General features: G+C 37.5%; 1 protein-coding gene across 3 annotated transcripts in view; it reads right to left on the bottom strand.

The window, feature by feature from the left end:
• The window catches only part of MALRD1 (MAM and LDL receptor class A domain containing 1), a 600,846-nt gene that overhangs the window by 428,496 nt on the left and 151,568 nt on the right, over nt 1-20,782 (bottom strand). For all 3 annotated transcript variants that reach the window (XM_042230497.1, XM_060397269.1, XM_042230498.1), the window contains exon 20: nt 12,126-12,213. In XM_042230497.1, the coding sequence (XP_042086431.1) occupies nt 12,126-12,213 (88 nt within the window). The remainder of the gene's footprint in view (nt 1-12,125; nt 12,214-20,782) is intronic.

Raw genomic sequence — 20,782 nt, 5'->3', positions numbered from 1 at the left:
ACTTCTGTAGGCTGGCAGAGGACATCAGGCAACCAGAAAAGCAGACCATTGTCTTCAAAACAGATTTTTAATCTTTGTTGTCAATTTTGTACATTTAAAAACCCAAACTTCACTACCCAAGTTTACCTGAGAGCGAGATTACTGGCTTGTCCACTCTCTCCTCCTCTGGCCTCTCCTTTTTCTCCACCAGGTGGCCTCTGTATCTATTCTCCCCCATCTCTTCTCTATCCAACTCTGTGAATCTCTGTGTGTTCCAGACGGTAGAGAACACCTAAGGAACTGGTTACTGGCAGGATTTGTCTCTCTCCTACTCATTCCTCTCTCTTATCCTCCTGGTCACCTCTGTCTACTTCCTCCCTCTCCTCTTCCCCGTATAACTCTGTAAATACCTCTGAGCAGTCCAGACTATAGAGCGCACATAAGGAAGTGACTACTGGCTAGCTTGCTCTCTCCTCTCTTGATCTCACCGCATCTCATTCCAGTTACCTCTAACTACCCCCTCCATCTTCTCTTCTTGTAACTCAGTGAACCTCTCTGAGTATCCCTCAAGGTGGAGAAACTTTTCATCTTTAACCTAGATGTTTTATCATTGGTGCTGTATAGATGGAGAAGTCTAGAGGCTACTGTAAAAATAAAACTGAAAACCAGAAGCAGGAAGCTTAAACCCAAAGCCTGAAAACATTAGAGAACTCTTGAATTCAGGGAACATTAAGCAATAGGAGCTCATCAAATGCCTTCATACCTACACTGAAACCAAGCTCCACCCAAGGGCCAACAAGTTCCAAAACAAGACATACCACGCAAATTCTCCAGCAACACAGGAACACTCCCTGAGACTCAATATACAGACAGCTCAAAATTATCCCAAAACCTTTGATGTCTCATAACCCATTACGGGTCACTCCACTGCACTCCAGAGAGAAGAAACCCAGCTCCACCCACCAAAACTCCAACACAAGCCTCCCTAACCAGGAACCTTGACAAGCCACTGATACAACCCCACCCAAAGTGAGGAAGCTCCATAATAAAGAGAACTCCACAAATTATCAGAATATAAAAAGGCCACCGCAAACGCAGCAATATAACCAAGATGAAGAGACAGAGGAATACTCAGCAGGTAAAGGAACAGGAGAGTTGCCCACCAAACCAAACAAAAGAGGAAGAAGTAGGGAATCTACCGGAGAAGGAATTCCGAATATTGATAGTGAAAATGATCCAAAATCTTGAAATCAAAATGGAAACACAGATAAATAGCCTAGAGACAAGGATTGAGAAGATGCAAGAAAGGTTTAACAAGGACCTAGAAGAAATAAAAAAGAGTCAAAATATAATGAATAACACAATAAATGAGATCAGAAACACTCTGGAGGCAACAAATAGTAGAATAACAGAGGCAGAAGATAGGATTAGTGAAATAGAAGATAGAATGGTAGAAATAAATGAATCAGAGAGGAAACAAGAAAACGAATTAAAAGAAACGAGGACAATCTCAGAGACCTCCAGGACAATATGAAACGCTCCAATATTCGAATTATAGGAGTCCCAGAAGAAGAAGACAGAAAGAAAGATCATGAGAAAATCCTTGAGGAGATAATAGTTGAAAACTTCCCTAAAATGGGGAAGGAAATAATCACCCAAGTCCAAGAAACACAGAGAGTCCCAAATAGGATAAACCCAAGGCGAAACACCCCAAGACACATATTAATCAAATTAACAAAGATCAAACACAAAGAACAAATATTAAAAGCAGCAAGGGAAAAACAACAAATAACACACAAGGGGATTCCCATAAGGATAACAGCTGATCTGTCAATAGAAACTCTTCAGGCCAGGAGGGAATGGCAAGACATACTTAAAGTGATGAAAGACAATAACCTACAGCCCAGATTACTGTACCCAGCAAGGATCTCATTCAAATACGAAGGAGAAATCAAAAGCTTTACAGACAAGCAAAAGCTGAGAGAATTCAGCACCACCAAACCAGCTCTCCAACAAATTCTAAAGGACATCCTCTAGACAGGAAACACGAAAGGGTGTATAAACCCGAACCCAAAACAAAAAAGTAAATGGCAACGGGATCATACTTATCAATAATTACCTTAAACGTAAATGGGTTGAACGCCCCAACCAAAAAGACAAAGACTGGCCGAATGGATACAAAAACAAGACCCCTCTATATGCTGCTTACAAGAGACCCACCTCAAAACAAGGGACACATACAGACTGAAAGTGAAGGGCTGGAAAAAGATATACCACGCGAATAGAGACCAAAAGAAACCAGGAGTGGCAATACTCATATCCGATAAAATAGACTTTAAAACAAAGGCTGTGAAAAGAGACAAAGAAGGCCACTACATAATGATCAAAGGAACAATCCAAGAAGAAGATATAACAATTATAAATATATATGCACCCAATATAGGAGCACCACAATATGTAAGACAAATGCTAACAAGTATGAAAGGGGAAATCAACAATAACACAATAATAGTGGGAGACTTTAATACCCCACTCACACCTATGGACAGATCAACTAAACATAAAATTAACAAAGAAACGCAAACTTTAAATGATACATTAGATCAGTTAGACCTAATTGATATCTATAGGACATTTCACCCCAAAACAACGAATTACACCTTTTTTCAAGTGCTCATGGAACCTTCTCCAGGATAGATCACATCCTGGGCCATAAATCTAAACTTGATAAATTCAAAAAATCGAAATCATTCCAAGCATCTTTTCTGACCATAATGCATTAAGATTAGATCTCAATTACAGGAGAAAAACTATTAAAAATTCCAACATATGGAGGTTGAACAACACACTTCTGAATAACCAACAAATCACAGAAGAAATCAAAAAGAAATCAAAATATGCATAGAAACGAATGAAAATGAAAACACAACAACCCAAAACCTGTGGGACACTATAAAAGCAGTGCTAAGAGGAAAGTTCATAGCAATACAGGCATACCTCAAGAAGCAAGAAAAAGTCAAATAAACAACCTAACTCTACAACTAAAGCAACTAGAAAAGGAAGAGTTGGAGAACCCCAGAGTTAGTAGAAGGAAAGAAATCTTAAAAATTAGGGCAGAAATAAATGCAAAAGAAACAAAAGAGACCATAGCAAAAATCAACAAAGCCAAAAGCTGGTTCTTTGAAAGGATAAATAAAATTGACAAACCATTAGCCAGACTCATCAAGAAGCAAAGAGAGAAAAATCAAATCAATAAAATTAGAAATGAAAATGGAGAGATCACAACAGACAACACAGAAATACAAAGGATCATAAGAGACTACTATCAGCAGTTGTATGCCAATAAAATGGACAACGTGGAAGAAATGGACAAATTCTTAGAAAAGTACAATTTTCCAAAACTGAACCAGGAAGAAATAGAAAATCTTAACAGACCCATCACAAGCACGGAAATTGATACTGTAATCAGAAATCTTCCAGCAAACAAAAGCCCAGGTCCAGATGGCTTCACACCTGAATTCTACCAAAAATTTCGAGAAGAGCTAACACCTATCCTCCTCAAACTCTTCCAGAAAATTGCAGAGGAAGGTAAACTTCCAAACTCATTCTATGAGGCCACCATCACCCTAATACCAAAACCTGACAAAGATGTCACAAAAAAGAAAACTACAGGCCAATATCTCTGATGAACATAGATGCAAAAATCCTCAACAAAATTCTAGCAATCAGAATCCAACAACACATTAAAAAGATCATACACCATGACCAAGTGGGCTTTATCCCAGGGATGCAAGGATTCTTCAATATCCGCAAATCAATCAATGTAATGCACCACATTAACAAATTGAAAAATAAAAACCATATGATTATCTCAATAGATGCAGAGAAGGCCTTTGACAAAATTCAACATCCATTTATGATAAAAACTCTCCAGAAAGCAGGAATAGAAGGAACATACCTCAACATAATAAAAGCTATCTATGACAAACCCACAGCAAACATTATCCTCAATGGTGAAAAATTGAAAGCATTTCCCTAAAGTCAGGAACAAGACAAGGTTGTCCACTTTCACCGCTACTATTCAACATAGTTCTGGAAGTTTTGGCCACAGCAATCAGAGCAGAAAAAGAAATAAAAGGAATCCAAATTGGAAAAGAAGAAGTAAAACTCTCACTGTTTGCAGATGACATGATCCTCTACATGGAAAACCCTAAAGACTCCACCAGAAAATTACTAGAGCTAATCAATGAATATAGTAAAGTTGCAGGATATAAAATCAACACACAGAAATCCCTTGCATTCCTATACACGAATAATGAGAAAGTAGAAAAGAAATTAAGGAAACAATTCCATTCACCATTGCAACGAAAAGAATAAAATACTTAGGAATATATCTACCTAAAGAAACTAAAGACCTATATATAGAAAACTATAAAACACTGATGAAAGAAATCAAAGAGGACACTAATAGATGGAGAAATATACCATGTTCATGGATTGGAAGAATCAATATAGTGAAAATGAGTATACTACCCAAAGCAATTTACAAATTCAATGCAATCCCTATCAAGCTACCAGCCACATTTTTCACAGAACTAGAACAAATCATTTCAAGATTTGTATGGAAATACAAAAACCTCGAATAGCCAAAGCAATCTTGAGAAAGAAGAATGGAACTGGAGGAATCAACTTGCCTGACTTCAGGCTCTACTACAAAGCCACAGTCATCAAGACAGTATGGTACTGGCACAAAGACAGACATACAGATCAATGGAACAAAATAGAAAGCCCAGAGATAAATCCACACACATATGGACACCTTATCTTTGACAAAGGAGGCAAGAATATACAATGGAGTAAAGACAATCTCTTTAACAAGTGGTGCTGGGAAAACTGGTCAACCACTTGTAAAAGAATGAAACTAGATCACTTTCTAACACCGCACACAAAAATAAACTCAAAATGGATTAAAGATCTAAATGTAAGATCAGAAACTATAAAACTCCTAGAGGAGAACATAGGCAAAACACTCTCAGACATAAATCACAGCAGGATCCTCTATGATCCACCTCCCAGAATGCTGGAAATAAAAGCAAAAATAAACAAATGGGATCTAATTAAAATTAAAAGCTTCTGCACAACCAAGGAAAATATAAGCAAGGTGAAAAGACAGCCTTCTGAATGGGAGAAAATAATAGCAAATGAAGCAACTGACAAACAACTAATCTCAAAATATACAAGCAACTTCTGCAGCTCAACTCCAGAAAAATAAACGACCCTATCAAAAAATGGGCCAAAGAACTAAATAGACATTTCTCCAAAGAAGACATATGGATGGCTAACAAACACATGAAAAGATGCTCAACATCACTCATTATTAGAGAAATGCAAATCAAAACCACAATGAGGTACCACTTCACACCAGTCAGAATGGCTGCGATCCAAAAATCTGCAAGCAATAAATGCTGGAGAGGGTGTGGAGAAAGGGAACCCTCCTACACTGTTGGTGGGAATGCAAACTAGTACAGCCACTATGGAGAACAGTGTGGAGATTCCTTAAAAATTGCAAATAGAACTACCTTATGACCCAGCAATCCCACTTCTGGGCATACACACCGAGGAAACCAGAATTGAAAGAGACACATGTACCCCAATGTTCATCGCAGCACTGTTTATAATAGCCAGGACATGGAAACAACCTAGATGTCCATCAGCAGATGAATGGATAAGAAAGCTGTGGTACATATACACAATGGAGTATTACTCAGCTGTTAAAAAGAATTCATTTGAATCAGTTCTGATGAGATGGATGAATCTGGAGCCGATTATACAGAGTGAAGTAAGCCAGAAAGAAAAACACCAATACAGTATACTAACACATATATATGGAATTTAGGAAGATGGCAATGACGACCCTGTATGCAAGACAGGGAAAGAGACACAGATGTGTATAACAGACTTTTGGACTCAGAGGGAGAGGGAGAGGGTGGGTGGGATGATTTGGGAGAATGACATTCTAACATGTATACTATCATGTGAATTGAATTGCCAGTCTATGTCTGACGCAGGATGCAGCATGCTTGGGGCTGGTGCATGGGGATGACCCAGAAGGATGTTATGGGGAGGGAGGTGGGAGGGGGGTTCATGTTTGGGAATGCATGTAAGAATTAAAGTTTTAAAATTTAAAAAATAAAAAACTAAAAAAAAAAAAAAAATGAAATACAAGAACTGAGAGAGAGGATTAAGTCACCTGACCCTTTGCCACTAACTGTCTAAAAACAAAGAGTCTGTAAAAAAATAATAATAACAAGTGATCCTAGGGAAAAAAAAAAAAAAAAACAAAGTGGTCCTTCACCAAAGATAGTTTGTGCTCTCAGGTACTGTGCACTATTGTGAAGCCTATAGCTGACACCATTCTGGAAGCACACAGTGAAACTTCGGGGAGATCCTTCCCTTTCTCCATGAAAGAAGGCAAAAAAAAAAATGTCCATTATAATTGTGGGATCTTATTTGGAGAGAGGAAGGACACTCCTGTACTTTCTTTAGTTCTCTTATTTTCTCATATTTTTTTTCTGACCTGTCCTAGCAACATTTATTCTGCATAAGCTTTGGATATGGCCATTTTAATAGGCTAAACATTACATGGGCATTCACCTATCCTGCCCATTGGGAGTTTTACTACTAGAATCAAAGGATTTGAATGGCTCTCTTTAACCATTAAGAGAAAAACAACTTTGAGCTAGACTAACACAAGGTAATTACTAAGCTGAGCCAAATTCCTCTGCCATCCTCTTGGCACTGAGGTATGGAAACTCTACAACCCTGTAAGAGGTCTGAAGGGGGAAAAGAAGTATTTAAGACAAATTTCAGGGGTCTCAGTTTCTCATTAAAAATGCATTTTAGAAAATTGTTTTAAGTTAACTTGCTAGGGCAGTTGTATGGCAAGGAAACGTGTGTAGCAATTTGGCAAATTGCAATTCTCATCTCTCCTTTAAAATAAAATGGAAACAATAAAAATACAATTAAAAATAAAATTAAAAAAGCAAAAAAAAAAAAGATTGTCTACTTTCCCTAGAAATGTAATTAATCTTGCCTAAACAGCTGTTTCTCTATTTTCCTCCTGAATTAGATTTAAAACGAGAATCTCTGTCATCAAAGTATTGAAACAAAGGCAGGACAATCCATAATTGAGAATGGATTTGAAAATTATTAGAAACAACTAGAAATTAGAAAATGAGAGAGGAACGACCTAAAAGAGCAAGTAATAATTGTCTAGGATTAAGTGGAAAGAAACTAAGCTTACGGCATAAAAATTATTGAGGAAAAGTAATAAAGGTTTGCAGTTAAGAAGCTCAATCATTCGAGTCAAGGACATGGCAGAGGTAATGGAAAAAATAGAACAGATGTGAGAAATATTTTGGAGTTGAGAGTTAATAGGATCCGCAAGCGGGCAAGTTTAAGGGGAAAGCCAAAGATTACTACGGTATTTCAATCCTGGGTTGCTAGAGAAAACTGAGTTCATCCAAAAGGAATAAGGGAGATATGGTGGAAAGAGTTTGATTTTGAGGAAATGGGTATAAATGAAATCTACTTCACTTTAGCCACTTTTGGTATAAAATGAAATTACAGGTTACAAAACTGTACTTTGGACATAAGGTCAATAGTTTGTGCTTTTTTTTTTTTTAGTTTTTATTTGTTTTGTTTCATTAATCAAGAGGGAGAACATGTCATAAATAATGTTTATACTGAAAGCAAATCAATGTAAGTGGATTCTACATACACTGATCCCATCTCAGCTAATGTGATGTCATGACAAAACACTGACTGATAATCATCAAAAGCAATATTTTTATTAAAAGCCTAGTTTTATTTTCATTTTCATCTTATAGTAAGATTACATCAACTTCCTTTATGAGACATATGGCTTCATCAGATTCTGCAGTTTCAACCCAAAGTTTCTTTTGTTATGAAGCCAACATGAAAACCACACAGTTCAGACAGTCTTTAAAATTCCATATTTTTCTTTCAAAATGTAAACCAGAAAATTGGGACTAATGGTGTGTAACTGATATTTCACATCTCTGCCCTTGTTTCTGGCAGCTCTTTCCTCTCCACCTTGGAAACATCAGCTACAGAACACATGCAGCACTATAATTAAAGCAGCAACAGTATCCACGATGTCTTGGTTCTCCTTATGAATTCTTTATTCCCTTCCACCACTAGGGTTACAGCCATTCTCCCTAAGTTAAGAGTGGGAGGTGATTTGGCTACTGAAATCAGACACCTTAGGTGAAAATCTCATTACAGCTTTCAACTGTGTATTCTCATCCCAGTCATCTATGCTCTTTAAGTTTCATCTTTCATATCCCTAAAATGGAAATCACTTTTTCTTCCTTGGGAGGTTAATGCATTTGATGAGCAATATAATGATAGTGATAAGCATTCTGATCCAAAGAAGAAGACTGCATTCTGCCATTTGATAGCTAACTCAGCCTTAGACTGGCTATCTCCTTCTCAATTTGCTCCACAAAATTGGGATAACAAACACATCCAATCTATTCATCGTTCAAGTTCTCTTCAACCTGTGCTGGACCAAGCACTATTCCAGATTTTTAAAAGGTTACAGAATTATATAAGATGATATGGAGAGTGATATACAATATTTAAGTGTGTGTTTTTCAATATTTATTTACTTATTTATTTATGGCACTGTTGGGTCTTAGTTGCAGCACATAGGATCTTCACCAAGGCCCATGGACTTCTCTCTAGTTGTGGCACGAGGTCTGTAGAGCACACAGACTCGGAGTTGTTGTGGTCCATGGCCTTAGTTGTACTGTAGCATGTGGGAGCCCAGTTCCCCTACCAGGGATAAAACCTGCATGCCCTGCACTGGAAGGCAGATACCCAACCACTAGACCACCATGGAATACAACCATTTATCAGCTCCCTTTCTTTTAAGGACTTTCTGTATTTTCTGTCCTTGCCAAGCTCCCTGACTGTAGCAAATACTGCCATGCCCCATTGTTAGGCTTGATCACTTAACTCACTCTGACCAGTGGAAGCTAGTACACAAGGCCCTAATAGAAGCTTTAAGTGTGCTTTCTTTCTCTAACCCTCTGACTTAAAAACAGAATGTGTCAGACAAGGATTTGGTCCATCAGCCTGGGTCCCAGATAGACAGGACACACAGAATATATATATCACACAGATATATAGTTTGGAACTACATGGAATTATGGGGCTTCCCTGGTAGCTCGGTGATAAAGAATCTGCCCGCCAATGCAGGAAGATGCAGGTTTGATCCTTAGGTCAGGAAAATCCCCTGGAGTAGGAAATGGCAACCCACTCCAGTATTCTTGCTCGGGAAATCCCAAGGACAGAGAAGCCTGGTGGGCTACAGTCCATGGGGTCACAAAAGAGTCAGACACAACTAAGTGCCTAAAACAATTAAAACAACATAGAATTATACAGAGATATGAACAAGAAGAGTGTATGTTTGCTGTTATTTTTCTATGCCAACTGACACACTTGAGAGCAAGAAATAAATGCTACTGGTTATAAGCCATAGAGATTTGGCTTTCAACAGAGGCTGACATATAGTATCTTACATACAGAATTAATATTTTAGCAATAGTAATAATAAACTAAAATATATAAGCACTTAAAAAAATAGACATCTCTCCACCTACCCACCCATCTATCCAATAGATGCTTATTGAGTACTACTGTGCACCATGTACTGTTTATACTACAAGATACAGCAGTGATCAAATAAAATCCCTGCTCTCATGCAACATTATTATGGGAGAAAATCAAATTTGACTATAAGGTGATAGGTGTTATGGAGAAAAACAGGAGATGGAAAATGTCAGGTAAAGAGGTAAGAAGAGATGTGTGTATGTTTGGGAGAGAGGCGGGATATAGGTTGAGAGAGGGTTTTACTGGACAAGAAATTCTCTAGCAGAGATCAGAAAGGAGGAGGTGAAATGGATATCTGGAGGAAGCACATTCCAGGAGGAGGGGAAAGCAGGTATAAAAGTCCTGAGGCATAAGGGGGTTGGAGTATTCAAGGACCAGCTAAGAGGTCTTGTCATTGAGGGCCGTCAATTAGAAGCACGTTGGTCAGGACTTCCCTGGTGGTTCAGTGGTTAAGAAATCACCCGCCAGTGCAGGTGACACAGGATTGATTCCTAGTCCTGGAGGATCCTACACGCTGTGGGGCAACTAAGTCCATGAGTCACAACTAATGAAACCAAAGCACCCAGAGCCCATGCTCCACAACAAGAAGCCACGGCAGTGAGAAGCCTGCATTCCTCAACTTAAGAGCAGCCCCTATTCACCGCAACTAGAGAAAGTCCAGGTGCAGCAATGAAGAGCCAGCACAGACAAAAATTAAACAAATAAATTTTTAAAAATAAGGGGCTTTCAAAAAAAAGCACAGTGGTAGACGGTAAAGACAGAGCCATATTTGACAGTGCCAGTCATTTATTCCTTGGATGTTATTATAAGAAGTTTGACTTTTGTTCTGAATGAGATGGATGTCATAGCAAGGCTCAGGTTAGGGTGACATGAGCTTATGTAAGTTTGAAAAGGATCATTCTGGCTGCTGTTATGAGAAGAGATTATATGGTTCAAGGGTAGAAGCAGAGATCATTTAAAAAGCAATCACAAAAATCTATACAGAGACACTTCACTGGTGATTTGGACCAAGAGGAGAGAAGCAAGGGAAATGAGAAGTGGAGTATGGATACACGTGTAGCTTAGTGGTTGATCAAATTTGTTGTGAAGTATAAGCAACTAGAGATAAATTGTCATTCACCGAGACAAGAAGGCAGGAAAAAAATGATAGGATTGAGGGGACAATGGGTCATCAAAAATTTACTTTTACACATTGAGGGATAAAGGTAAACTTGTTGAATTCTGATTTCATCCTTCCTGGCTTTCCACAGAGGGGTCTGACTCTGCAGAATTCCATGGAAACTACTACACGGAAGATGATATTAACCCTGCCAGAATGATGAGCTGGAAAATTGGAGCTGGGACATGTAGCTACAGCAGAAAGCACTGGAATCCAGCCCTCTGATTATGTCTGGGGAGGGGTAGATACTCTGATGGACCATTGTAGGTAAAGTTTTCAGCATATGAAAAGGCTCTCCTTGGATGAATGCAATTGATTTTTAAACTACCCAACCTCTGATCACTCTAAGGAGGAGACTGTGCTTCCTCGTCTCATGCAATTAAAGAGTCTACAGTCTCAATCCCAATATCACCTTCCAAGAGCTTGATATCTACCCTAGTAGATCACTATGCACTGCTGGAATGAGTCTCCCTTGGGGCATGTTTGTTTTAGGTTATTTCCCTAGTTATCTTTGAGATGCTCATTACATCTAAGTTTGGATACTGAATAGGTGGTTAGTATCCAAGTCTGGAGTTCCAGCATTCTTGGGCTTCCCTGGCAGCTCAGCTGGTAAAGAATCCACCTGCAATGTGGGAGACCTGAGTTAGATCTCTGGGTTGGGAAGATCCGCTGGAGAAGGGAAGAGCTACCGACTCCAGTATTCTGGCCTGGAGAATTCCATGGACTGTATAGAGTCTCTAAGAGTCAGACACAACTTAAGTGACACTTTCTTTTTGGAGTTCAGGGGAAATTTGAGGATGGAGATATAAATCTGGAATAAATATATTAGTTTTTTAATGGAAAGAAGTCTATAACTTGGAAAGGAAATGGCTGGCAGCAATCTTCAGGAATGTTTAAAGTGCAGCTTGAGAGTAAGACATCACTGAAGGTAACTGAATGGTTACTAAAGTTTCCAAAACAATGTAATTACAAAGCAATCAGTTCAGTTATTATAACTGCCCCCCCCACCCAATATTATAGAATTACTGTTTAACTTCAGACACATTTTCCTAATACTTTGAATGTGATGGGATGTATACACAACTGATTCAAACCTCTTTACTATGTTTGCAAAGAGTTTGATGAATTACAAAGATTTGCAACCTTTTCCAGGGTTAATATATTAAAAGAATAGAGAGAAGCGAGAATATTTGTGGAATATTTCTGGAAATGAAATATTGATTTCCTTGGAATTTTATTCAAGTAAACAGGCTTGAAAGCAGTCATACATTGAAATATCCTTCCTTACCAGGGTAGAGAGTGCAGTCCATAAATGACAAGTCATCAATTGCAATGTCTCCAGTAAAGCCATCTCCCACTGAAGCCTCCACCAAAATCTAAGGACAATATAAGAAATGTGTTGATATTGTGAAGGAAATTCATTTATGGATACACATGGTTGAAAAGGAATTCAGAATTTACCTAAAGACAATCTCCTCTTCTGAACCATTAAAATCATACTTTGTAAAACTCTCCATAAGCAGGCACCTTGTCTCTCTACCAAATACTTCCAGTCATAGGAAGCTCCACACCTTACTGGGCCCATTATATCCATGAAGCCCACTTTCACCCTGTTTCTGGTGAAAGTTTTGATTTTTTGAGACTTCAGTGTATCAGACCGATGTCTACTTCTTTATGACTTTCCATCATTAATTCTAGACTTGTCTTGCTTTCCTCCGAGCCTTTAAGGCAAATTACTGAACCTCTGCCCAGCGTTGCCCTAGTAGCTCATCTGTTTCCAAGGTTAAATCTCTTCATCCTTCAAGAAACCCAATTTGTTGCCAGAGGTACTTGCTAGACTGCACATTGTGAAGAGCTTTAAAATTTTTCTCACATCGACCTTATTCTGTAACACTTTATGAAACCGGCTAATCGTTATTAGATCTCCTTCAGAACCACATTAATCACAGTGAACTCAGATGACATCGGTGCTGTTATACGAGCTGCAATTCCACTGCAACTCCAGTAAAATATGAAATACTGACAAACCACGATAGTATATGGCAGATTGTAATTAGGGCTGAGATTTACTATAGCAGAATTAATCATGATGAATTATTTTAATACTCATGCAAATATGTTGCACACTTACTAGGAATTCTGCTATATAATGAAGAACAGTAAGCAAACTCATAAAAACACATTCCATTTTTCCACTAGTATAGGAATATATGTTTCTGTTTCATTTTTCTTCACAAATGCTATATATGGAAATTGAAATTTTATTTCATTCTTCAAAGTCTATCCTCCACTAAAAGTTGTTTCATACATTATTCATGCCCTAAAGATAATTAAAAGGTCAAATTACTGACCTTAAGCCTCTTGACATCTTCCACCAGCTTTCTAGATTTTCTCCAGAATTACTAGAATTTTCTCCCTGATATGTCACTAAGGAAATTAATCAATTTGGAAAAGGTTTATGTATTCAACTAATGGGCAAATATAGTCCACCTAACACTGTCTGAATAACAGGAAGTCTGCTGTTTCAAAATGGATCACTGCAAATATAAAATGCACCCTTCTTTTCACCATTAGCACGATTTAAAAAAAACATTACAGGGGGAGAAAACAGGAACACAAATGTATTCTAATAAACAAAAAGCCAGCAGTCAGAATTTGACAGAAAACACTGTAATAAAATATCTCTTATTTTATAGAAAATAAAGACAGCAGTTGGGTGAACAATAAGAAAAAGGTGTGAGGACTGATTAATAACTATACATTAATTAATTACTAATACATTCCTTGGATCAATATCACTGCAATACAACAGAGGACATGGTAACAAGAGGCTCAGAAGATCTAAGAAAAAGGAAAAATTAGGATAAATAAAAATAAGCTTTACTAACTTGGCTATACTGATCATGCTTATCTTGCTTCATTCATGAGAAGGAATAGAAAATTGATATAATAGAATCTCAAGCCTATGATAAGCACAACTGTACATATAAATATCTATAAGCTAACTGTATGGGTATATAACCATACATAGCTCCATTCGAGTGGGTGGGTGGGCTCAAGTGTCCCAAAGCATTCCTTTTGCTGTCTTTATATAGTCACAAATTCAAGAATTGGCCATTTGAGAAAGTTACAAATTCTTTCATTTACAGTCCACACCAGGTAAGCAGCATTTGTGAGTGGATGCTGTCTATACAAGGAGCATTGCATTGGGGTTACTTCGTATTACACAATAAGCATTTTGATAATGTTTCTACTAGCACTGTCAGTGGGAAGACAGAAATAATCCGTGGCAGAGGACAGTTGGGTCTTGCGCTAAGACAAAAATTAACCATAATTTTTACCAAAATATCTTCAATTTCCTAACCTCTAAATGGTAGCATTCTTGAGAAAGAATGAATTTCAAGCTGAGATACTAAAAAAGTCAATTTGCATGTATAACTGCAGTCTCAGCCTCTTTTGAATATTTAATTAAGGCAGACATTAAAAAAGCCTACTTGATAATCATATCTTGAGAAAAGTTATGAATGTTAAAGTTCAATTCTACTTCTGTCCTGTATTTATTTCAGTCTTGCAAAAAGCTTTGCAAATTACCCTAAGAAACTAGTCACAAGAAAGCAAACCCAAGTGTCTCTATTCTGGAAAATTCACTTTCTCTCTTGGTGTTTTTCCCAGAATAAATGAAAGGATATTAAAACACTAATGTTATTGTATGCAAGGCAGTATTGCCACTCTGAACATTAGGGAAGCCAAATTTTCCTCCTAAGTTTCATTAGCACCTTACTGAATGACTTAAAAGGCAATTGAAAATTCCAGTTCAGTCTGAATGACCTGCATTATGTGCAGAGGCTAATTCTACTTACATGAGAACTATTACTGGCTTGAAATTTTTATAAAGTAATCCAGCCCTTTTAAGTTGTTCTTTTCATGGGCTATTGCATGCTCCAAATAAAGATGGAGTGGTCTTGTCAGCTACATAGGAAATTTTAGCTCTAACATAGCCAAAAACTCTTATATTAATAAGCCTCTAAAGGCTTGTCTGAATAGATTCTTTTCCATATTGAGGAAACCGAGTTATTCACTGAAGTGTTTACATGATATAGAAACTAATCATTCATATGTAAGACAGAATTTAATCATATTTTTTACGAAAATACCTTCAATTTCCTAACATATGCATATTAATTCATAAGTGAGTTATATATATGTACATATGTACATATACACATACACATACACTATTAACTCAAAAGAAAGAAAAAATGGAATGGAGTCAGCCTGTCACTTAGTTTAACCACCCTGCATTGGGGAAAAAGTTACAAAATTCCAGGATAATATATATCAATTTTTAATATAACTCATCTTCGGAAAGACTTGAAATTCTTGCTTAAAACTTATAAAAAGCACAAATCCTGTGTGGAACAACTGGAAATCCAATGCATTGATGATGGGAATTCAAAATGATATAGTCACTATGAAAAATAGTTTGGCAAAAATAAACCCATGCACTTAATGGTGAATTAATGAATGACAAAGGAGGTAAGAATATACAATGGAGAAAAGATAGTCTCTTCAACAAGTATTTCTGGGAAAACTGACAGCTACATGTTAAAGAATGAAATCATAACATTCTCTAACACTATATACAAAAATAAACTCAAAATGGATTAAAGACCTGAGATCAGAAACCATAAAAGTCCTAGAGGAAAGCATAGGCAGAACACTCTTTGACAAAAATCACAGCAAAATATTTTTAAATCTGTCTTCTAAAACAAAAATAGAATAAAAAGAGAAACACATTGGACCTAGTTAAACTGAAAAGCGTTTGCACAGCAAAGGAAACCATCAGCAAAATGAAAAGAAAACCTGCTGAATGGGAGAAGATTTTTGCAAATGATGTGACCTACAAGGAGTTAATATCCAACATATATAAACAGCTTCTACAACTCAACATCAGGAAAACAAACCACCTAATCTTTAAAAATGGGCAGAAGAGCTGAATTTTCCTAAGAGGAAATGCAGATGGCCAACATGCATAGGAAAAGATGCTCCACATCACTAAGCTCCAGGATAATGCAAATTAAAACCATAATGAGATACCACCTCACACTCGTCCAAACAGCTATCATCAACAAGAACACAAGTAACAAATGTTGACTAGGTTGTGGTGAAAAGGGAACCCTCCTACCCTGCTGCATGTGTATGTGTGCTCCATCATGTCCAATTCTTTGTGACCCTGTATACTGCAGCCCACCAGGTTCCTCTGTCCATGGGATTTTCCAGATAAGAGTAGCAGAATGGGTTTCCACTTCCTTCTCCAGGGGTTCTTCCCAACCCAGGGATAGAACTCAAGTTCTCTGCATTGGCATGTGGGTTCTTAACCACTGAGCCACCTGGGAAGCCCTCCTACACTGTTGGTGGGGATGTAAACTGGCAAAGCCACTATTGAGTTTTCTCAAAAACTAAAACTAGCATATGACTCAGCTTATATATATCTAAAAAAAAAAACAATATTTCTTCTTGTCAGGCTTCACAATATACGGATTGGTAAGAATTCAGTTTTTCTGTACAAGTCTACTTTGACATTGTGCCAACTGTTCCCCTGGTTACTAAGAAGGAAAAAAAGTCTTCCCTATCCTGGCATTTCTCATCATTAATAACAGAAGAGACTAAATGGTGATGGTTCATTTCTTGTGAACTTAGTTTAACTCCAACAGTGCTTTCAAGTAGAAAAGTGAAAGTGGCTCAGTTACATCCAACTCTTTGCAACCCCATGGACTATACAGTCCACGGAATTCTCCAGGCTGGAATACTGGATTGGTTAGCCTTTCCCTTCTCCAGGCAATCTTCCCAATCCAGGGATCGAACTCAGGTCTCCCACACTGCAGATGGGTTCTTTACCAGCTGAGCCACAAGGGAAGCCCAAGAATACAAATACTGGAGTGGGTAGCCTATCCCCTCTGCAGCAGATCTTCCCAACCCAGAAATGGAACAGGGGGGGAAGCCTGTGTCAAGTAGAATAAGTTGCCAAATATTTCTTAAAAAAAAAAAAAAAAGATTTTCTTGATGTGAACCATTTAAAAAGTCTTTATTGAATACATTATTTCCTCTGTTTTATATTTTGGCTTTTCAAGATCTTAGCTTCACAATCGGGGATCGCACCTGCACTCCCTGCATTGGAAGGCAAAGTCTTAACCATTGTACCACCAGGGAAGTCCCAGCAAATACTTCTAAGGCAGGATATTTCTCAAGAAGATACTGCCTGTAATTGCTGCAGTCCCCTTTACTCTCTATCACACCTAACTCTAAGGCTGAAAGTCAGTTGCCATGAATTATTTTACACCATTACCAGTTCTCTTAATTCACATCCCTTGCCTGGTTTCCATGGGCACTTGGGTTTGCAATTCCTTGTGCATGCTAGTTAGGTTAGAAAACATGAAGGGTCTAGACTTTACCCTACTTTCAAGCTAACAAGTTAGGCTGTCACTGTTTCCTATACATACACTGAGAGAAGACACAGGAGATTTGACTTAGAGAGATGGCAAAAGCATCAGCCAGAGAAATGTCTTCCATTGCTTTCCCATTTCCTGCAGGGAAACATGATATGTGCCAGGCATTTTCTGCATGAGTGGTGGGCTGCATCATAAAAGAAGAACCCCATTTTTGATTGAGTCATTTATTTTTCTGGAATCGAGCTGCAGGAGTTGCTTGTATATTTTTGAGATTAGTTCTTTGTCAGTTGTTTCATTTGCTATAATTTTCTCCCATTCTGAAAGCTGTCTTTTCACCTTGCATATAGTTTCCATTGTTGTGCAGAGGCTTTTAATTTTAATTAGGTCCCATTTGTTTATTTTTGCTTTTATTTCCAATATTCTGGGAGGTGGGTCATAGAGGATCCTGCTGTGATTTATGTCAGAGGGTGTTTTGCCTATGTTCTCCTCTAGGAGTTTTATAGTTTCTGGCCTTACATTTAGATCTTTAATCCATTTTGAGTTTATTTTTATGTATAGTGTAGGAAAATGTTCTAGTTTCATTCTTTTACAGGTGGTTGACCAGTTTTCCCAGCACCACTTGTTAAAGAGATTGTCTTTTCTCCATGGTATATTCTTGCCTCCTTTGTCAAACATAAGGTGTCCATAGGTGTGTGGATTTATCTCTGGGCTTTCTATTTTGTTCCATTGATCTATATTTCTGTCTTTGTGCCAGTACCATACTGTCTTGAAGACTGTGGCTTTGTAGTAGAGCCTGAAGTCAGGCAGGTTGATTCCTCCAGTTCCATTCTTCTTTCTCAAGATTGCTTTGGCTATTTGAGGTTTTTTGTATTTCCTTACAAATTGTGAAATTATTTGTTCTAGCTCTGTGAAAAATACCATTGGTAGCTTGATAGGGATTGCATTGAATTATAGATTGCTTTGGGTAGTATACTCATTTTCACTGTATTGATTCTTTCCATCCATGAACATGGCATATTTCTCCATCTATTAGTGTCCTCTTTGATTTCTTTCACCAGTGTTTTATAGTTTTCTATATTTCTCCAAAGAAGACTAATAGATGGCTAACAAACACATGAAAAGATGCTCAACATCACTCATTATCAGAGAAATGCTAATCAAAACCACAATGAGGTACCATTTCATGCCAGTCAGAATGGCTGCTATCCAAAAGTCTGCAAGCAATAAATGCTGGAGAGGGTGTGGAGAAAAGGGAACCCTCTTACACTGTTGGTGGGAATGCAAACTAGTATAGCCACTATGGAGAACAGTGTGGAGATTCCTTAAAAAACTGGAAATAGAACTGCCTTATGACCCAGAAATCCCACTTCTGGGCATACACACCAAGGAAACCATAATTGAAAGAGACACGTGCATTGCACGTGATCACTGCAACACTGTTTATAATAGCCAGGACATGGAAGCATCCTAGATGTCCATCAGCAGATGAATGGATAAGAAAGTAGTGGTACATATACACAATGGAGTATTGCTCAGCCATTAAAAAGAATACATTTGAATCAGTTCTAATGAGGTGGATGAAACTGGAGCCTATTATACAGAGTGAAGTAAGCCAGAAAGAGAAATACCAGTACAGTATACTAACACATATATATATGGAATTTAGAAAGATGGTAATGATAACCCTGTATGCAAGACAGTAAAAGAGACACAGATGTATAGAACAGTCTTTTGGACTCTGTGGGAGAGGGAGAGGGAGAGGGTGGGATGATTTGGGAGAATGGCATTGAAACATGTATAATATCATATAAGAAATGAAACGCCAGTCCAAGTTCGATGCATGATACTGGATGCTTGGGGCTGGTGCACTGGGATGACCCAGAGGGATGGTACGGGAAGGGAGGTGGGAGGAGGGTTCAGGATGGGGAACATGTGTACACCCATGGCAGATTCATGTTGATGTATGGCAAAACCAATACAATATTGTAAAGTAATTAGCTTCCAATTAAAATAAATAAATTTATATTAAAAAAAGAAGAACCCCAACATTGGGAGATTCTAGCTGTTATAAGCTGCTGGCACAACTGAAGGACAAGGAGGAGGAGGAGGTGATGCAGGATGGGAGGAAGGGGATGGGCTCTAGGTAGGTTAAGTAACTGTGGAACACAAGCAAATGTCCCAGGGTAAACTCTGTGCAATAGATTATTTGCTCAGAAGCTGAACAAGACAGGACATACAAAATGCATGGAGCAGCCTGGGTGGAAGGGGAGTTTGGGAGAGAATGGATACGTGTATATATATGGCTCAGTCACTTTGCTGTGCACCTGAAATTATCATAACATTATTAATTGGCTATACTACATATAAAACTTAAAAAGTTTTTTTAAAAAGAAATGCATGAAGAACTGTCTCCCAATGGGGAAGTTGGAAAGTGCTAATTTCCCAATATACTTAATTTGTGAAAGTATGATGATCCCTTCATATATGTAAAAATTGAAATATTTATCTAAATTCAGCCTCCTTTCCTCTTATACCTCATTTTATACTCTTCTGAACTGAATGAGAGTAACTTGTTAGAGTCTCTCAGAGATGGTTATCCACCTGCTCTTGGCCCAGCTCCTTTTCCACCCACAAAAATCTTTTCCCATGAAAGCTTCTGCTATATTAACGGTAGAGAATTTTTTAAAAATCAAGAAGCAAAGAATGGGGTTGAAGAAATAAGGTCACTGAAAACTTCATACAAGCTTCTTTATTCAGATAAATTTTTTTTGTATTATTCTTCTTGAATGAAAGAGATAGAAACCTAAAAAAAAACCTCTGACTATTCAGGTCACATTATTTGGATTTGCTTTTCACAGTTTTTAAAGGGTTGACAAGCCACAAATCTTATTTCTGCTACTTTTCTCTCTATACCATAATAGATGTACAGGAAGAGTCAAAATTTGGACAAGATTTTTTCCTCCCCGCCAATTCTTAACAGTACCTTTCTGGAACTTGCCTAACTAGATTTTAAAAGGGATAAATGTTGATAAATTTTAAATTAATTTGCTACTTGAAACTGGACACATTCACATGCTATATTACAACATCCTCCAGGGACTCATCTAGACCATAACCCATTACACATCTCATCAATTATGTGAATGAAGACAAATAGTTCTCAATTTCTCTAGTTCTAAGAATTTATACTGAACCAATTTGATTGGTGGTTACAAAGAAGCATTTAATTGAAAAAAGCCTAGTCAGTATCAGAGAAAAGTGATGCAGGTTTGGAATTATTGACTTAAAGTTCAGAAAACTGTGGTTTTATTATTTTAAAATGATACAATAAGATATAATAGAATTTTAACAGAATGTGATATAATACTGTCTGAGTGATTGCTTCACATGTGCCAAAATTAAATTCTCATTTAAGAAGCATAGTGTCGAAATTCTTAAAGCTTATCTTTTTTCAATTAAAACTCATTTTTTATCCTCCATACTAATAAAAATAATA

This window comes from Ovis aries, chromosome 13 (assembly GCF_016772045.2).
Source record: "Ovis aries strain OAR_USU_Benz2616 breed Rambouillet chromosome 13, ARS-UI_Ramb_v3.0, whole genome shotgun sequence".
Lineage (NCBI taxonomy): Eukaryota > Metazoa > Chordata > Mammalia > Artiodactyla > Bovidae > Ovis > Ovis aries.
Note: the sequence above shows the minus strand (reverse complement) of the source record. Positions and strands in the feature narration are given on the sequence as shown.